Source organism: Lipophrys pholis (assembly GCF_963383615.2).
Source record: "Lipophrys pholis genome assembly, chromosome: 8".
Classification (NCBI taxonomy): domain Eukaryota; kingdom Metazoa; phylum Chordata; class Actinopteri; order Blenniiformes; family Blenniidae; genus Lipophrys; species Lipophrys pholis.
In genome coordinates this window covers 27,408,630-27,427,066 of record NC_137630.1, presented here as the reverse complement: position 1 = coordinate 27,427,066, position 18,437 = coordinate 27,408,630, and the positions used below count along the sequence as shown (strand labels likewise).

The window sequence follows — 18,437 nt, the reverse complement described above, 5'->3', positions numbered from 1 at the left end:
CTCCTGCTGCCTGTCTCACCACCTGATATTGATCCCAGTTGTCCAACTCACATCTGACTCAAGGATACATGGATTCATTGCCTTCTTGACATTTCGAATATAGCACTGTGTAAATTCTAACTCCGCACACTATCATTGATTAGTTATTGATTTTCAACCTGAGTCAGAGTAAACCACTTAACAGCAGCTTAGCTGATCCGAACTGAATCGCAATGTGCGCGGACACGGGTGGCATTTCCAGCGTGGCCGAGTCGCTGTTGTTGAAATTTCATATCAGGCTGCACATGAACTGTTGAGAACTAAGAATAGAGCCGGCTACAACTGCAGAATTCAAATGCAGTGGCTGGGAGCAAAGGTTTGGACCACAGATGGAAGAATATGCCTGCGTAGCCCTGCCCTGTCAAGGGTAAACTGCCTTGCGCGCACACACGCACACACGCACACACGCACACACGCACACACGCACACACACACACACACACACACACACACACACACACACACACACACACACACACACACACACACACACACACACACACACACAAAAAACACAGCCCACACACACACAAAAAACACAGTCCACACACACACATGCACACTTTGTTTTCACCACACCTTAAAACAGCCACATGAATATGCATGACGCCGAAGGACACGGGAGGTACATAATTAGACAATCAACAACTCCCACCTGACATGCATTACTACGACAGAGGAAAAATGTGCCTCACTTCATCCTTCCAGCTTGTTAGCAGTAAAAGGGGAGTTATGTTTGCATGTGACGTGCGTTTCCACTTAACTGGGCGGTTAAAACTGAGGATCACAACTTGGAGGGGGGGGGGGGGGGCAAATGTAGTCTAAAACCCAAAGGCGCTGCCCTCTTAGTGCAGAACAGGTGCTGGGCTCGCTGGTGAGACGGAGGCAAAACAAACAGTGCGAGTACCTGAGCAGCATGAGAGCATGTGTGGACAGTCCGACACCACATGTCCTCCCACTTCTCCTCCAAACGAATTAATGATTCATATTAACAGTGTAACCTTGAGTGTTCTGAATAAACCAGAGCAGCGCATCACTATCGAGTCAGGGTCACAGATCCATCACTTTATAACAAGCTCCTTGGATCAAACCGGGACACACCCAAAACAAACAGCACACACACACACACACACACACACACACACACACAAAGCTGCAAGGCACACACACTCACGTCTGAACTACTGAGCAAATTCTGCAAGTCAGTCTATTTTCTCATGGAAAAATGAGTGCAGGTGCACTGAGCATTGGTTGCAGTCATTAATTTCTACAACATGAGAATAAATATTCTTTTAAGGAAATTTTTTTTTATAATATTAGTCCAAAATGGTCACAACAAACTTTTCAGGGTTAATCAGAAACAGACAGGAGCTGTCAAAGCAAAGTGGAGTTCGGATGTGGAGGAGATCAAACCCACATCATTCACTCTCTATGACACAGTTTACATGCACACACAGATATACACACAACAGATCAGATTCTCAGGTTTCTCGGTATTTAGGGGAAAAACACTGACCTTCCTTGCCGCTGACACACACACATTCTCTTCAAGCAGTTCAGCCTTTCAAAGAGGATCCGTTTAAACGCGTCTATATACATTGACCCGACTGAGGTTGGACGATAAGCCAGCACTTGAAATTAAAGGAGTTGCTTGGTTTTAAAAAAAGAAAGCAGGCTGCAGCCTCGGTGGATGAGATATTTAGAAGACAAATTAAAGAAAGGAGGAGGATGCTGTCACCGTATCCTAGAGAAAGTCAGAAGCGATGCGCACGGCTGACGGGATATTTGGACACTAGTGATGCTCTGAGAGCTGTGGCGATCAAGAGGGGAGAGAGAGAGCGAGAGAGAGAGCGAGAGAGAGAGCGAGAGAGAGAGAGAGCGCGCGAGAGAGAGAGAGAGAGAGAGAGAGAGAGAGACGGAAAATAACACACACACACACACACACACACACACACACACACACACACACACACACACTATCGGTCAAATCTGACCGCTTATAATTTTTAAGCAGCTGCTGCACAGCTGGAGGCAGAATACAGTACAGACGATGAATACATGCCAACATCGGATATTTTAACTTGTGCCAAGTCCAGTCAACAATAGTAATTTGCTTTAATTTCTTACCTTCATGGTCGTTTTTATTTATAAAAAACAATTTTTCTCCCCTTCGTCAAATCCCCTCCTCTCTGGGTCGTTCAGTTGAACTAAAATTCACTGTAAACGTGGGTATTTTTTCAGTCGACGCAATTACAGCAATTAAGAAAAAGAAAGCAGACAGACGTCACTAGTATCGAGTTGAGCGGATGTGGAGGTGTGAGCTGCACGCGCGGTGCGTTCAGCGCGAGGAGCGTCGATTCCAGATTAGATTAGATTACTTAGTCCACATGCTGTCTGTTCAGGCTCCTGCCCCTTGAATATACTTTTGAGGGAAAAGAAAGAAGCGTTAATGACAGGTCGGAGAGAATACCTTGAGAAGTTAAAGGGGAAAATGGGGGGAGGGAACAAAAGAGTTAAAAGTAACGCCCATATAGTCTGTCTGTGGTGTAAACCTGCATCAGCACTCAGCATCACTTTTCGCTTACGAGTTAGAACCTGGATTTAAAGGCGTGAGAACCTCTTTCAAACAACACGTTTTCTGCCGTATTCAGACAGCCTCAGATATATTTAATTATGTGATGTAATTACACTAAATTACAAATATCTATCTATCCATCCATCCATCCATCCATCCATCCATCCATCCATCCATCATCTATCTATCTATCTATCTATCTATCTATCTATCTATCTATCTATCTATCTATCTATCTATCTATCTATCTATCTATCTATCTATCTATCTATCTATCACCACTGCAATCTTTTCTTTTTTAAATGGGAACCCAAAGTGTGAAGAATGTGAAGTCTGAAAATAACATTTGTTAAATTTAGTTCATTTATGGTATTTTCATGTATTTCCATCCATCCATCCATCCATCCATCCATCCATCCATCCATCACAGCTTAAACAGAATTTTGTTTTAAAGTAACGCTTAGAATAAAGCACTTTTCAAAACAATGCGAAATATCTTATTTAATCAGATTATATGGAATGCGTGACACATTTGATTATTCTCGTAAAACATTTTTTGAAGCAATAAAACACAACTAGAAAATTCCAGAGGAAATTCTGGTGCCTGCCTCTCCATTGATCTCAGCAACAGACGCTGCTCTCCTCTGATAATTTTTAATCTCCTCCATGAGGTGCCTCTCCCACTTTTTATGGGACTTTTTTTTGTTGTTGCCATTTTTTCAAATTAGTTTGCACCTTTTTATTGATTATCAGACAGTCGTTCAAACGACTCAAATCCGAGCTGTGCCTTTAAATCTACTGCAGGCTGGGAGATGTAGTCATTTTTGATGAGCCCCCTAATTAAAATGTCGACGACAAAAACTACAACTACCATAATGCAATTCTGCTGATTACGTTTTCCACAAACAATCATGGCGTCCCACGGAGAAGAAGCGGGCGCCTCCATGTCCGTTGTTTCCGAGGACCATGGAGAGCGAAAACCAGCCCCGGTGTCGTTTGGATTCACTAAAACTGTCACCAAATTTAAACCCCCGACTGCCGACGCTCCGGTCAAGCCAGAAGATAAGGATTACTTGACTGGAATCGACAGAAATGAGTTACAAAGGTACGCTACGCATGCTAATGCTAACACTCGGGTTTACGTTTCCGTTGCGATTCAGTGTGAGTTTTTTTTTTTTTATAGTAGATGTACTATTCCACAGTGTTTTACTACAGCCGGTTGTACATATGTTTTGAACGCGGCTTATTTTTTTAAAAATGTTTCCCTTCTACAGCACTAAACCGAATGACAAGCCTAAAGAGCTGATCATCCCCCTGATCCAGAAGAACCGCTGGCACAAACCGGACCGGGCGGCCCAGAAAGAAGGCAAACCCGAAGACACGGCCCAGGACACGAACCAGGGCTGCGACTCTGTGGAGTCCCAGGCTGTCAAAGAGCTCATTGAAGGTGCGTCTCCGTCGTGGGGAGGATGAGGGTAGCGCCGTCCCTAAAGGAGCTCAGTGAACGACTGTCATCCATGATGTGTGCAGACTCACGGAGGCAGCTGGAGCAGTACCAGAACGGAACCCAGGCGGACCTCAACCTCAGCATCCCGCTGCTCATGCAGAACAAGGCGCCCGAGGGCTTCGAGGATGGAGACCATGTCAAGGTGGACCTGCGGCCTGAATCTGTGAGCATAGTCTCCTCCTGGGTGGTGGATGAATGACGAGGTAGCAGGGCAGCGACAGGCCCTGTCTCCTGACGGTCGCAGATCAAAATTCTGTTGTGTTTTTCTTTTACTAGTTGCATCAGTTGGTTTCTGCTTCCAATACATTAGCTGGATTTAGAGATACAAGAATATCTGGTTAGTTGTGTTAACTGGAGATCAGAGGAATTTCTTTATTGAAGAAACATGAGAGAAAGTTGCGGAGGAAGAAACTCACGGATGACATTCTTGTTTCAACTGGAAATTTGAAATTAGATATCGCAGAAACAAGAAATATGAAAGAGATGTCTGTCTGTCTGTCTCAACTCGATATTGACTTCATACACATGGGAAATGTAATTTTATTTCCACAGATACACTTTTGTTCAAATAACATTAAATATTAAAAAGTTGTCTTTAAGTAGTAGTGGGGCAGCTGTGCCTCAGATGGCATCTCCCAATTGAGTGCAGGTTCGATTCCCTTTCACCTGTCCACATGTCAACGTGTCCATCCCAATGGATCCAATCCCAATGGATGGTTTAGGCACCTTGCATGGCTGCCTCCATTTTTATGTGAATGTGATTAATGATGTAAAGCACTTTATGGACTGCTTGCGCGGTGGTAAAGCAATATATAAGTGAAATCCTTTTAGTGTTAGAAAATAGTTCTTGAAGACTCTCATCTATTTCCAACTTTATTGGAATTGTATCTGATGTAAAGTTGACAAAAGTAGAATTTCGCTCGGCATATAAAAGTCTCTGACAATACAAGTTGTCAGGTAGACTCCGATTGAAATCTGAGTGTGTGAAAGTGCTGACAGCTGAATAGAATAACACCCTCGTGTGCATCTACAGTCGAACGCATGCGTGAGGCTTCAGATGACTTTGATGACACTACAATATAAGGTTTTGGTGGCAGCCAGGCATCACCGGTCTCCCCAGAGACATGAAGCCGACCAATGAGTGCTCGCCCTGTCATTTAGATTTTGTTTTTTTTTGTTTTTCACAAGCTGCCTCACATGTCTCCTCACTGTCATTGCATATCTGCTCTCAGTCACTGTAGATGTGAGTGGCACCACACGAGAGTCAGGGAAAACTTGCTCACTGCGGCCCACAGCTCATTTCTATGCAGTCTCCTCTGTGAGAGAGGGTTCCCGGCCTCCCCTCAGAGGAAAGCCTTCAATGAGCTGAGCAGGGCCGCTGCTCTTGCTCTGATGAGGGTGCCTGCCGCAGCCTCTGCTCTGTGGCTTTAGTCAGCCGGGAATGAGTCTGACAGCCTGGAGGCAAAAGGCTGAGTAAGCCTGACATGACAAACTGCTCCTCTCTGTCAGTTGACACTAACAATTTCATGTGTTTCAAATCTCAGATTACATAAGATGCTCATTCAGTTCCTCTGACATTTTTATTCAGGCTGTGTTTGATTTTCAGTGAATTTTGTATTCATCACACTCTAAAGAGATACCTTGTGTTTGTCAGTCCACAGAGGCGGATTACGAGAGCATTCCCGTTCAGGCTTACGGACTTGCTATGCTTAAAGGAATGGGCTGGAAGAAAAGCGAAGGCATTGGACGTACATTTAAACAGTAAGTTGTGTGTCAATGTGTTGGAGTCAATCACAGTGTTGGAGGTTTGTGTGCTGAAGACATTAAAACCCAAGTGGCTCCCCGTGATGTGTAAATAAGTGTATGTAACTGATCGTATGATGTTTGATATTTATCTAAAGCGAAGGATTATTCTTTTTATGTTGTTGTTTATTATTTACATTTAATCCTGGTTTAACTTCAGTCTCAAGTTCTCATCACCGCTAGTGGATTTCAGGCCCTGAACTTGTCTCTCTCTCCGTTTATTGATTTATCGCTGCTGCTGTCTGCCCGCCACAGAGATGTGAAGCCAATCGAACACGAGCTCCGTCCAAAAGGCCTGGGTCTGGGAGCGGATCGTTCAGCCATCAAAGACCTCGAGCCCAAAAGGCATCGGCGTCCGCCGAAGCCAGGAGAGGAGCGAGAGAAGGAGGAGGAGCTCGTGATGGGTGCTGGGGGTTGTGTGCTGGTGGAATCGGGGGCGCACAAAGAGCTGTATGGCAAGGTACAGCCGCTCGACACATCCTACCTTTACCCAAGTTTTATTTCTCTGAATAACACGTCACAACTTCGATTGGCGCGTGACAGATTGAAGGTGTCGATGCGGACAACGCTCGAGTCGTGGTCAAGCTGGCCATCGGCGGAAAGACTGTGACTATCAGTCAGTACGCCATTAAACTGGTTGGACGGAAAGAATACGATAAATACAGCAAAGACCTCAGTAAGTAATTGAACTGATCAAACAAACAGAAACAGTCTTTCCAGTGTTCTGCACAAACTGGATACAGGCACATTTAAAAACTAACAGTATTTTTCCACTCATTAGGTCGGCTCGGTAAAGCTCACAAAAACAAAGAGCGGGAGAAGGAAAAAGAGAGGGAGAAAGAGCGGCAAAGGCAGGAGGAGAAAGAAAAGCGCAGCGACGACAGAGCAAAACACAAGTCTTCAGAGAGAGACGGGGGAAGAGACGACAGGAAGAGAAAACACAGAGAATCAAGTCCAGACAGGTGAGCATTCATACCGTCTTTGATTCTCCTTTACTGTCGTGTTACTGAGCATTCATTTTGACATCTTTTTTTTTTTTACTCTCATCTCTGCAGAGAAAAGCCCCTGGTGAAAGAAGCAAGGCGACCGCCGCCGCCTCCCTCCTGGCTCCAGAGAGACCTGAAAGTTCGCTTCATAGACAAAGCTTTCAAAGATGGCCGATACTACAACTCAAAGGTACTGAATCCATATTATCAGAAGTCCTGGCATGCAAGTAGTAAAGACGCCTTACTGCATCTAATAAATAAATCAACAGGATTACTACTTGTTGTCTCCATATGCATAGAAAAGTTGTACAGGGATGGCAAATTTTCCACAGATCTGCATATTTCCACTGATATGAAATTCTAATTGGTCATTTTAGAAGATAAGGTGAGGTTGATGTTGCATCGTATCGAAACCAAATGTTCCGCTGCTGTCTCGCTATCAACAGGAAATTAATCTCGTCTTATACAATGAATTAGTAAGCATATCGGTGATTGGCTGAGAATGAACCATTTCGACCAATGAGAATCCCCGCTTCGTTTCACTCGGACACATTGCGCGCAGCTTGTTAGATTCCAGATTGTTTGCAATATTTTCCACGTGAATATGAAGCAGCGGTGTCTGATAGTGACAAAGATGTCAAGAACAAAGTCGCTGGGAATGGCTGCAATGAAAAGTCACAGAGGGTTCAAATTGGCAAAAAGCTCAATGAAATCAGTGGGACACAAACATGGTCTTCGTGTTTTGTTCTTGTACAAAATATAACTAAAGTGGGATAAATTGCTTCAAACCTTTGGTTTCAGAGCCACAGAACTTTCAGTTCAAATCATGTTTTCCAGCACTGCTTGTAGGACAAATGGCTGTGAACTTTAACTGACGGTCCACGTTAACGAGTCCAACATTAAACCTATTTGACTTCTTAGCCTCTGACAAAGCTTCCACTGTACGGTGTGAAACCTTTGGAGATGCAACGTGGTGTAAACTCAGTAAATTAGGAGGCTCGTCCTCCAAACTTCTCTTCAGTTCAGGTATATTTATATCGAGTCGCTTGTTCAAAGCTGAAACTCGCTGTTCGTGAACATCAATTCTGAATATTCAGAAATATTGACATCGAGAACCGGGAGCAGTAATAATAAATAAAAAAAAAAACTGTATTAAGAAAGTCGCAGGACTTTTGTCACCTGACACAAAATACTTTCAGTCAAGACTTTTCAAATCAGTGTGGATTTTATTCAGATGCGAGTGGAGGACGTCCTCTCGCTGTCCACCTGCATCTGCCGAACTGAGGAGGGGAGGCTGCTCGAAGGTGAGTCGCGTTGACCTATTTTTGCCTTACAAGGTAGTCACAAGCTGAATTTCTTGATAAAGGATGTTTTTTTAACGTTACAGCGAGGACACACAGCTTTATTTTTGTCTTTTCAGACGTGAAGCAGGACATGCTGGAAACCATCGTTCCAAAACAGGAAAATGACGCGGTGATGGTCGTACTGGGCGAGCACAGAGGACAGGTGTGTGTGTGTGTGTGTGTGTTTTTTCCTCTTTCCTTCACTGTGTTTGAATGCTGCACACCGTTACTCACCGCAGTACTTATTCACGTTCGTCCTCTCAGGTCGGCCGCATTCTTCAGCGAGACAAGAACAAGTGCCGAGCGATAGTTCAGCTCGACAGATATGAAGAGAAAGTGTTCACTCTGGACTACGACTCCATTTGTCACTATGTGGGCGCAACAGATCACTGATTCCTCCTCCTCTTATTTGTTTTTTTTGTTCTGTTCATTGTGTTTATTCCGCCTCATCTCATCCTGGGTCATTTTGTGGGAAGAATTCAGAATTTTAATGCGACACACTTTTTAAAAATAAAAACCTATTAAGTATTCAAACTTTCCCCATCACAACTGTAAGAAAATCTGCCACAAGCTTATGTTTATTACAACCTTTACTGGTGGTTCTGTCAGCAACAAAAATCGTACAGTCATATAAAATCATATTTACATACAGCTGCTGCACACCGATGTTAGTCTGAAGGAGCGACGACTCGACGTGAAGGAGGACCAGCTGCGCTGTTGTACGAGAGACTTCCTGCTCTCCTCCGGGGCTCCTGGCTCACTCCTTCGGTATCTGGTTTGCCGCGTTGGCCCGGAGCACCGCTCCCGGACTCGGGTACGGCCGCTGCTGGAACAGGGGCCCCGCCGCCGTGGTGTCGGCGCCGGTTTTTGCCTCGTTGCGTTTGGGCAGGCCGCTCGACCACGAACCCCTGTCGGGATGAAACGCTTTACTGCAGATTTCCTTTCTAAACGGGAGGAGCCGGGGATTTGATTGCTCCAGTGAAATCGGTTCACTGGCCTGTGAAAACCACGTCACTGTGAGATCACTTCAGCTACGTCACGGCGACTGCTTATTTATAACTGTACACCCCCCCTCCTGAGGGGTGGTGTGAAAATTAAGTTGACCTTTTTCCTGAATTGTCTTAATGGCAGAAGCATGTGATGCTTGCGTTTCCATCGTCCCGGTAAATCAGATTACACTGACTGCAGTTTCTTTATGCTGTCAATTACACCGGCCCGGTTTCCTGCTCGAGATAAACGAGTCGAACCACGAGTAGAAAGATGCATTATGGGTGAATTGAGTTGCTTTTTTCAAATCTCAATATAATTCTTTTTGTAGTTCTTCCTACATGGCAAAACCTTTTGAGTTTAAGTATTTCATTCGATCTGTGATCATTATATTAAGCGAGTCGACTATTGCCGCTACGCAGTTGAAATGTGTAGAGACGGACATTCACAACTTCATGTAACGTTAAAAGGAAACTGGACTCGGTGGGATAAAAATAAATAAATTGAAAAAGCATACAAATTCTACACAACAAGCCCAACCAGGACTTGAACCGGTTCTTGGTATGAGGTAGGAGTGCTTACCACTACACCCACTGGGCAGCAAGGAAACGACTCATTAAATAGTCTCATTTGTACGATGCTGACATGATTAAGAAAATTGGATTGAAATAATTCAGCTTCTATATAATAAATCTAAACTATAGGAAAATTTGAGTTTTGAATTGGATTCTTGTAAAAGATATTTATATATATATTTTTTTTTTAGGGGAACCTGTATATCATCCAGTGATTCATTGTTTAGGTGAATATACCATCAGCATTGAGTGCCCGGTTCAATACCCACATAACTAGACCGTCACACTCTTGCTGCTCCACTGTGCTTTTCCCCCCTTTTCTTTCTATAGAACTTGATACAACAGAACGTCTAAAACATTGAATTTTACTGTATGAACACAGTCATTGGTAGTTTTACCTTGGGGCATCAGAATAAGCACTCGGGTCCATGGGGTCCATCTCCTCATCTTTTCTGCCTGAAATAAAGAAATAAAATGGACATTTAACTTTTGACTGTTAGAAAAAAATAAAAGATCTGAAGTTGTATGCCACAAATATGTAAATATTACCTCTTTTGCTTTTGCCGTATGGCACCATGTCCTCTCTCCTCGACTTCCTCCGGTCTCTGTCTCTTCCATCGTCCCTCTCTCTTTCTCGCTCCCGCTCCCTCTCTCTTTCCCTCTCCCGCTCTCTTTCCCTCTCCCGCTCTCGCTCTCTTTCCCGCTCCCTGTCGGGCTTCTCGAACTGCCTCTCCACCCTCTCGTCTCCCCCCTCGGCTGCAAACGAGAATCAAAACAAACGGCGTTCTTGTCAAATGTACAAACCTGCGACAGTTTTCAGCATCATTAACGGGAAGACACGTCCTTAGTGACACGACCGTCAGGATGAAAGAACACCCCCCCCCCCCCCCCAGCCAAACATCACATCCCACATTCAACATACCTCTCGCTTTCTTGGCTGCTTTTGTGATCACAGCAGTGGGGTCGTTGGGGGAAATCCAGGCCACCAAGTCTGTCTCCACATTCCAGTAATAAGGAAGACCACTGTGGACGGATCAATGTTAACGTTCGCTGTGAGGCGGTGGCAGACATCTCGTGCGCTCGTATAAAATAAAACATTTTCCTTCCTTCAACTGTTTGTTGTAGAAAAGGGTGTGTTAGTATAAATCATTACGTTTGAGTCGGGGTGGCATAGCGGGGCAGTGGTGGCTTTACATGCACAAGGGGAGGAAGGTCAGCTACATGTACTCTCATCATGCTGCAACGGAGCAAACCGCTGCTCCACTGTGCCGCCGACGCATTTAAAAGACGGCTGAAGACTGACCTGGTCAGACGGTCTGCAACTGAGGTTTCTAGTGTCCAGTGGCTTTGTACAATGTGTATTTTTCATTTTGTGTTGGATAAAGCACGTTGTAACTCTCATGTGTGCCGTGTGACTTCATTTCCTTTTTCTTCTATGTACATCAAATTCAGCAACAAAAAGACTAAATGTACGTACCAAGCAGGGTCAAACACTTTGTACCAGTTTGGAGGCAGATTCTCCTTTCTGGTGGCTTCATAATCAACATTATTGTCGTCGTAATCTTCAGCGATGATCTCCTCGTCTGCTTCTGCGAGGATTCGTAGAACAAGTTGACATAGGGCACCAATTAAAAAAAACAAAAACTTAAAACATGTCTGATAATGTGGAATCTGTTTTACTACCTTGTTCTGACGGTTTAACAATCCCTCTCTTGGCCAAGCGGGCCATCAGTGCCGGCGGCAGAGGCATCCTGAGACAGGAGTGAAGCTTTAGATCACGATGCACCTGACAGTTTCACAATCCTCAAGATATTAAAAGTACAATTATTATAGTCATGGCAAGTGGAGTTTACGAAGGAGTGATTGTTAAAGCCTAAAATCATCAGGCATTGTTATGGCCAAAAGAATGAAATGTTCCTCGTCGATATTTGATAATTATTTAAACGTACATGTGCTAAATTTAGTGCCACCTCAGGTGTCTTTTATGTTCAAGAGGCAAAACAAGCACTCAGAGGATGCCCTTTGGAGATCAGTGAATGTGTGGCTCCTCAACAAAACAATCATTCATTAATAAATAATGAGAGTCACAGTCTGAGGTGTGTGGATAGCCTATTAAATAGACTTATAGTTAACGCCGATGTGGTTATTTGAATTTGTCACTGGCACCTTGGTACAGCAAACTGTTTTTAATTCCTCGTCTTAATGGTGCACTGGAAAGTCGGCATGCAACAAGATTTACCGTAGCACAGAACACAAGTAGGATAAGAGTTACTGAAGTGTTTGAGCACTGAATGAAAAAGAAGAATTACTGCTCTCGCAGTTTCTAACCACTTTGTGTGTTGAACTCCACATTTCTCTGATATCAATGCAGTGTGACGGCTGGTTCAGGATCAAACAATCAATTGAGGTGAATCCTTTCCATTGATATTACACTTGTTTACATTCTCACACTACTGTTTCTCACATTACTCAGAGTGCCAAAATAAATAAATAAATAAAAAAAGGCAAACACCAAATGATCACGTTTAAATAAACTAATGTTTACTGTGTTAAAACCGCACACCGAAATAATTTGCCACAACACTCTATGTGCAGCCGACTCCATTACGCCAGCCACATCTGCATGAGTGAGAAATACAAATCTGATGCAACAACACTATCGCTGTGTCTGTCCTGCAAATGGAATGGAAAAGAATGTAGTGTTCAACATTCAGAACATCTCATTTTTAACCTGCTTTATCAAAGGTGCAGACTGAGCCCAGCTGACTTTGGGCAAAGGCCTGAGCAGGACAGAACCTGGGAGGTGGACTATCACACTCAGACCATTCAAGATCACTACTTAACCCGAGAAGCATATTTTTGGATTCAGAAGAAACATGCAAACTCCAATAATTAAGCAGTAAATCCAGACTCATCAATACTGAAGACCTCAGGCAGAATCTCATGTCCAAAATGCCTTTTTACTCCTTTGTAATACTTTCACTCTTCTTACTCTCATTGGGGAAAAACACACACATTCTAAACACTATTTACTCTAAAATTAAAATCATTATTACATGCTATGTTGTATATAATACTGGTGTGCAAGAACAAAAATTAAACGGCATCTAAATATTTAGTGATATTGCTGTTAAAGGGAATATATTGTTAGTGTTGCAGTCAAGACCAAGACTTTAAGGGGCCGAAACCGAGTAAAGACCAAAACCTCGACCATTCTCCAGTCAACACCAGACAATGATCTCCGAAGTGGAAATTGAGAAGTAAATAGTCCTTGATTTTGACTCGATAAACGCCCGTTTGCTTTCTGCAGTGTTCACTTAAAAATTATCCACGTTGAACTCATTTCAGTGCCTTGAATTTATAGTTAAAACGGGAATATCCTGCATCATTTTTCACTCCTTTGCCTCGCTTGCCCCGGAGGATCACTCCACGCAGGAACAACAACCATGGACGATTAAAGCAACAAGAAACACTTGTGCGTCGTAAGAACGACGGTGAAATAATATATAATCGACTTTGTTCTAAAAAAATATGTAGAAGTGATATAATACTGACCCGGTTTCTGATTTATTCGCTCCTTTTAGCGACAACCACCGAAATACAAATCGACGCCGTCCCCAAACACACTGTCGCACACGACCGGCGTGCTCTGATGACGTCACACGCCCCACTTCCTGACCACAACAAACATGGAGGAATATGCTCGTGAACCTTGGTGAGATTAGTTTTTAATGGATTTTATTTATGTGAATTTCTAGTCAATACGCTTTAAAATGGTTCGAGTTCACACTGTATTTATTGAGTTGTTCGTTTGTCGCGACTGTTTTCATCTGCGGGTTCTGTGCCGAGCTTAGTGACGGGTCAGTGTTATAATGAGATAAAGCTGACCTTTGGCTGTCGCAAATGTTAAACTGACGTGGATGAAACTCCCCATGTTATTACAATGTATGGTGCTTAATTATAATATAGGCCTTCAACAAACTATTTTCTTGACTCTGTGTCACTCAAGACATGAATTCAAGAAAGAACTCCTGGTGCAATTATGGACTCAGACCAAAAAATCAACAGGCACATTAAGACAATAACAAAATCAGCTTATTACCATCTGAAAAATATTAAAGGACTTAAAGGAGAAGCATTTTTTGGACCATTGTCTATAAAGCTTTGAATTGTCTTAAGCCAAAATACATGTCAGATTTACTAGTAGAATATGAAACATCCAGACACCTGATGTGTCCAGGAAGAGGTTTACTGATTGTTTTCAAACTCAGAAGCAAACAAGACCATTACTCTACGAGCACTTGGTCTTTTATCTGTCAGAAAATAGAGATAAGTATTCCAAAACCTAAAATATAACTTAAAATTGCACTTCACAAACAAAGGTAGGACACTTTGTTATGATAAAGTGATGGGAACATTTAGATCTGTATATTTTAGATCTACAGATACGTAAGGAGCGTGGAGAAGAACGAGCTTAAGGATTGCAGTGAGTTTCACGAGAGCCAAATTGTGATGATTAGACAGTGTTGAATGTTATTGCTGGTTCTGAAATGTGTCAGAATACACAGCGATAAGTTTGTCACATATTAGGCTGTATAGCTACAGACTCGTCGGGGTGCCCGTGCTTCAGAACTAAACTATGGGTTCTGGGTGGCAGTAGGATGCACCATATAAAGTTAGAGCTGTGTTGGTATTAAAAGGAGTTTGTTTTTTAAAATTTCCCCCCCCCTAAAGCTGTGTCCATTTCTCTCCTTGTATCTTGTCCTGCAGTCCCTGGAGGATTGTGGACGACTGCGGCGGCGCTTTCACCATGGGTGCCATTGGAGGAGGCCTCTTCCAGGCAGTGAAGGGTTTTCGAAATGCTCCTGCTGTGGGTTAAAACATATTTATTTATTCCGTGACTCATCGGGTTGTTTATTTATTTATTTTTTTTATTGCCACATTTCAACTGTGCTCTAATCTTTCAGGGTGTTGGACACAGGCTGAAAGGCAGTGCAAAGGCAGTGAGGGTGAGAGCTCCACAGATTGGAGGTGAGGAGGAATTCCTCTGGTAAACATGAATCGACTGAATCTTCATGTGTGTGTGTGTGTGTGTGTTCTTTCATTTATGTTTTCATTTGGTTAATTGGATGGTGTGATTAATCCCACCTGCTATAACTTACCGTGCTGTATTTTCAGGCAGCTTCGCTGTGTGGGGAGGACTTTTCTCCACAATCGACTGCGGTTTAGTTCGGCTGAGAGGAAAAGAGGATCCCTGGAACTCCATAACGAGCGGTGCCCTGACCGGGGCCATCCTCGCAGCACGCAGTAAGAAGCCAGCGAACAGCAGAGTGAACCGGCGACCCCCTTCCCCGCGGCATTGAACACGCCCGATGGGTCACTGAATAATGGATTTCTCTTCAGGTGGGCCTTTAACCATGATTGGCTCGGCCATGATGGGAGGAATTTTACTGGCTGTCATCGAGGGTTTCGGTATCCTCCTGACAAGATACACGGCGCAGCAGTTTCAGAATCGTGAGTGAAGCCTGTTGAATTTAGTACCGACGTGGTTATATACAAGTAAATAGTTTAATTGATGAAGACTCGCTTCTGTCACAGTGCAGAAATTGCCTCAAGGTACGTTACGTCCTGGAAGCACTGGCATCAAATCACAGACAGACAAAGTTAAGTTCCTAACAGGCTGGTAGGAATAGTTGTGAACATAGTGAAATCATTTTCAATTATATTATTTTTATATATCTATATATATCTATATATCTATATCTATATCTATATCTATATCTATATCTATATCTATATATATAGATATATCTATCTATATATATATATCTATATATATATCTATCTATATATATATATATATATATATATATATATATATATATAGATATAGATATAGATATATATATATATATATATATACATTTTTATTTTCTTTTTTTCCTCTTTTTATTATTTAAGCCATATAAAAAGAAAAAAAAATCCAATTTCATAGTTGGTTGATGTGTTTTTTTTTTAGGGAAAAGAATCTGTTCAGTTCAGTTTTACTGTGTCGCCATCGGGCAATTTGTATTTCAGCAAGTGAAAAACACACACGGATAACGCACTTACAACCATACAACATGACATAAAACATGTAAATATATGATATCATGATTTAAGTTCATGCCACAAATCGGATTCTGTACATGAGAGTGTCCGGCCGTATAATTAATGTGTCTCATTGTGAAGTCGGCGAGACGAACAAGGGAAGGTTACCACAGCAGCAGACATTATATAAGAGAACAATTATACCTGGGATGACTAATATCTCATCTTGGCATCGTGTTAGAACAGGAGGAGGGTGAGTTCACTTTGCTCTGCATTGTTTCTTGTTTATTTCAGCGACTCCCTTTGCGGATGACCCCGGTCAGTCACCTCCAAAGGACGGAGATCAGCAGCAGCAGCAGGGGCAGAGAGGCTGGTAGTCGGGAGCGTCGAGGACCGAGGCCCACTGCGGACGCAGTGAGTCAAACAAGCTTTAAGGGAAACGCCAAGACAGCAGCAGAACCTCTCAAGGTGACGATGAGGAGATATCAGAACCTACCGTGTTGTCGAGTAGCTGCACTTTGTGCTCAAACCTCAGGGACAAGTAATTACTGTGAATTTGAGTCATTTCTGGCTGAATGTGATGTGTGTCATGTGAGCAGAGATCCTCCCGGTGAACTCACAGAATGTGAACATTTCGACGGTGTTAATGTAGCAGAGCTTCAAAGTTTTACGACTTTAAACATGTACAGCCCGTCAGCAGGCGTCTGATCTTAAAACCAGAAATGAACAGGGCTTATAACATTCCAGATTACACAAAGGTAATTATTTGTTGCTCCGTTTTAATGTATTTTCCATATTAGACCAGTTAATTCACATTTTCAAGAAGCATGTTTATCTAAGATTATGTGTTTGTGTGTATATACGTGCCCCCCCCCCCCCCCCCCCCCCCAAACACACACACACACACACACTCAGTTTTTGTCATTTTTCACGTTCCGTTCTACTCTTCCTTGTAAGTTTCCGTAGTTGCACTTTTGCTGAAACCTGGTTAAAGCTTGAATTTGTTGAATGACTGAGCCTCGTTTACTTTTTATTTTGGGATTGTTCACAGCAATAAAGTTCCACTTTTGACCAAATCCAAATTTAAGGCCAAATCGCCAAGTCAATTTAACTGGACACTAACCGATTATGATAATCTAACAAACTTGAGAATGGGGGATTATATATATATATATATATATACACACACACACGCTGGTTTACCGCTATTGGAGTCACCAATTTACCTCAAATGCTTGTGTTTGGAATGTCGAACAAAACTGGAGGAAATCCAAACATAATCCACAAACAAATGCCCAAAAGCCCGATAGGTAACAACGACCCAAATTGTTTTAAAATATAATGTAAGAAAACCTGAAATGTAATAACTGGTCAATAATGTAAAAATATTTAACAATAATTTAAATGTGATCTTAATTTGTTTAGACATTATTTTGTACTGATGATTGGAGAAATCCATTACAGACTCTAGAGAACAGAAGACTATAAATGACATACCTAAATGCAATAAAGTGTATATAGACATATTTAAAAAAAACAAATAGTCCAAATTGAAGCAGGTCAAGTTAAAGTCTAATCCATATCCATTATGATTGAAAAACAATATTACACTATTAAGGGAAAAATATTTTTGCCGGTGCCATAATGTAATATTAAAGGTTTTTAAGTTTTGGGATCAGCGTCTTGTTACATTATCGATCGGTTATTACATTTCAGGTTTTATTCTATTTTTTATTATTACAATTCGGGCTCAGCACTTCTGTTATATTATCGATCAGTTATTACATTTCAGGTTTTATTCCATAAAATTGTATAACAACTTTCATTTTGGGTTCTTGTTACATATCAGGCTCTAACAAGCCCAACCTGGACTCAAACCTGGTACCGTCTTGTTCTGAGGCGAGCCACTACACCAGCGTGAGGCTATGTGCCGGGAATATTTGTGGATCTGGCTGAATGCCTGTTTTCCCTGGTTTCATACGGACATTCATTTTGTGACGCCAGTGTTTAAGAAGCATGTTTATTTAAGATTATGTGTTTGTGTGTATATACGTGTCGGCTTGTGACAATCAATGCAACGATCTGTGTGTGTTTTTTTAAATTGTGTGTGTGTGTGTGTGCGTAAAGATGACTCAGCAAAACCTCATTCCGCTCTGTTTGCAGTTCCTGTTGTAATATTATTTCCTCGCCTGGCAGCTTTGAATATTTAGTATCTTAGATTTTAAGAGAGGCAAACAAAACAAATTAGGTCTTGCCTGCACGGCTGGAATATATGAATGAGTTTTGAGGAGTTATGGCTTTTGTTCCCCTCGACAGTCACTGCACACCCCTTTGTCACTTTATTGTCCACATTAGCAACGACGCACTTTTATTGTCATCAAATTCAAGCACAAGCACAAAGAATGGTGCAACTGTATAGAGAGGATGTTATTTTATTGTACTTTATGATGGAAATGTTGAATAAGACAATAAAGATATGAGGTTTTCTCTAAGACTTTGAGTGGCGTGGATGTTTCTCTCATGGCACAAGGT

At 42.3% G+C, this 18,437-nt stretch overlaps 4 protein-coding genes across 4 annotated transcripts in view; 2 read left to right on the top strand and 2 right to left on the bottom strand.

The window, feature by feature from the left end:
- The window catches only part of magixb (MAGI family member, X-linked b), a gene marked incomplete at its 3' end in the record, with an annotated part of 43,941 nt that extends 42,108 nt beyond the window's left edge, over positions 1-1,833 (bottom strand). Inside the window, exon 1 of the mRNA XM_080468564.1 lies at positions 1,556-1,833. Coding sequence (XP_080324690.1) covers positions 1,556-1,638 — 83 coding nt within the window. The 5' untranslated portion in view covers positions 1,639-1,833. The remainder of the gene's footprint in view (positions 1-1,555) is intronic.
- A 1,687-nt stretch (positions 1,834-3,520) lies between these two features.
- gpkow (G patch domain and KOW motifs) lies at positions 3,521-8,784 on the top strand. Its single transcript, XM_080469722.1, has 11 exons — positions 3,521-3,719; positions 3,889-4,061; positions 4,145-4,284; positions 5,776-5,882; positions 6,180-6,384; positions 6,468-6,600; positions 6,706-6,886; positions 6,980-7,100; positions 8,145-8,214; positions 8,331-8,416; positions 8,518-8,784. The coding sequence occupies exons 1-11, from the start codon at positions 3,526-3,528 to the stop codon at positions 8,644-8,646; spliced, it is 1,539 nt and encodes a 512-aa protein (XP_080325848.1). The 5' UTR covers positions 3,521-3,525; the 3' UTR covers positions 8,647-8,784.
- Positions 8,785-8,836: 52 nt separating this feature from the next.
- On the bottom strand, positions 8,837-13,460 carry pqbp1 (polyglutamine binding protein 1). Its single transcript, XM_080469723.1, has 7 exons — positions 13,371-13,460; positions 11,499-11,566; positions 11,293-11,404; positions 10,738-10,838; positions 10,365-10,571; positions 10,214-10,271; positions 8,837-9,161 (listed from the first exon to the last, which is right to left on the bottom strand). The coding sequence occupies exons 2-7, from the start codon at positions 11,563-11,565 to the stop codon at positions 9,011-9,013; spliced, it is 696 nt and encodes a 231-aa protein (XP_080325849.1). The 5' UTR covers position 11,566; positions 13,371-13,460; the 3' UTR covers positions 8,837-9,010.
- Positions 13,461-13,495: 35 nt separating this feature from the next.
- LOC308113377 (mitochondrial import inner membrane translocase subunit Tim17-B-like) lies at positions 13,496-16,722 on the top strand. Its single transcript, XM_080469634.1, has 6 exons — positions 13,496-13,530; positions 14,586-14,685; positions 14,783-14,846; positions 14,994-15,122; positions 15,219-15,329; positions 16,200-16,722. The coding sequence occupies exons 1-6, from the start codon at positions 13,505-13,507 to the stop codon at positions 16,280-16,282; spliced, it is 513 nt and encodes a 170-aa protein (XP_080325760.1). The 5' UTR covers positions 13,496-13,504; the 3' UTR covers positions 16,283-16,722.
- Positions 16,723-18,437: the final 1,715 nt, after the last annotated feature.

Coding starts and splice junctions, on each gene's coding strand:
- gpkow (XM_080469722.1), top strand. CDS start 3,526: ATGGCGTCCCACGGAGAAGAAGCGGGCGCCTCCATGTCCGTTGTTTCC. Junction 6,601..6,705: donor TAAATACAGCAAAGACCTCA/GTAAGTAATTGA, acceptor TCCACTCATTAG/GTCGGCTCGGTAAAGCTCAC. Junction 8,215..8,330: donor GGAGGGGAGGCTGCTCGAAG/GTGAGTCGCGTT, acceptor TTGTCTTTTCAG/ACGTGAAGCAGGACATGCTG.
- pqbp1 (XM_080469723.1), bottom strand. CDS start 11,565: ATGCCTCTGCCGCCGGCACTGATGGCCCGCTTGGCCAAGAGAGGGATT. Junction 10,839..11,292: donor AAAGTGTTTGACCCTGCTTG/GTACGTACATTT, acceptor ATCCGTCCACAG/TGGTCTTCCTTATTACTGGA. Junction 10,272..10,364: donor ATACGGCAAAAGCAAAAGAG/GTAATATTTACA, acceptor TCTTTATTTCAG/GCAGAAAAGATGAGGAGATG.
- LOC308113377 (XM_080469634.1), top strand. CDS start 13,505: ATGGAGGAATATGCTCGTGAACCTTG. Junction 13,531..14,585: donor GAATATGCTCGTGAACCTTG/GTGAGATTAGTT, acceptor CTTGTCCTGCAG/TCCCTGGAGGATTGTGGACG. Junction 14,686..14,782: donor GTTTTCGAAATGCTCCTGCT/GTGGGTTAAAAC, acceptor CTAATCTTTCAG/GGTGTTGGACACAGGCTGAA.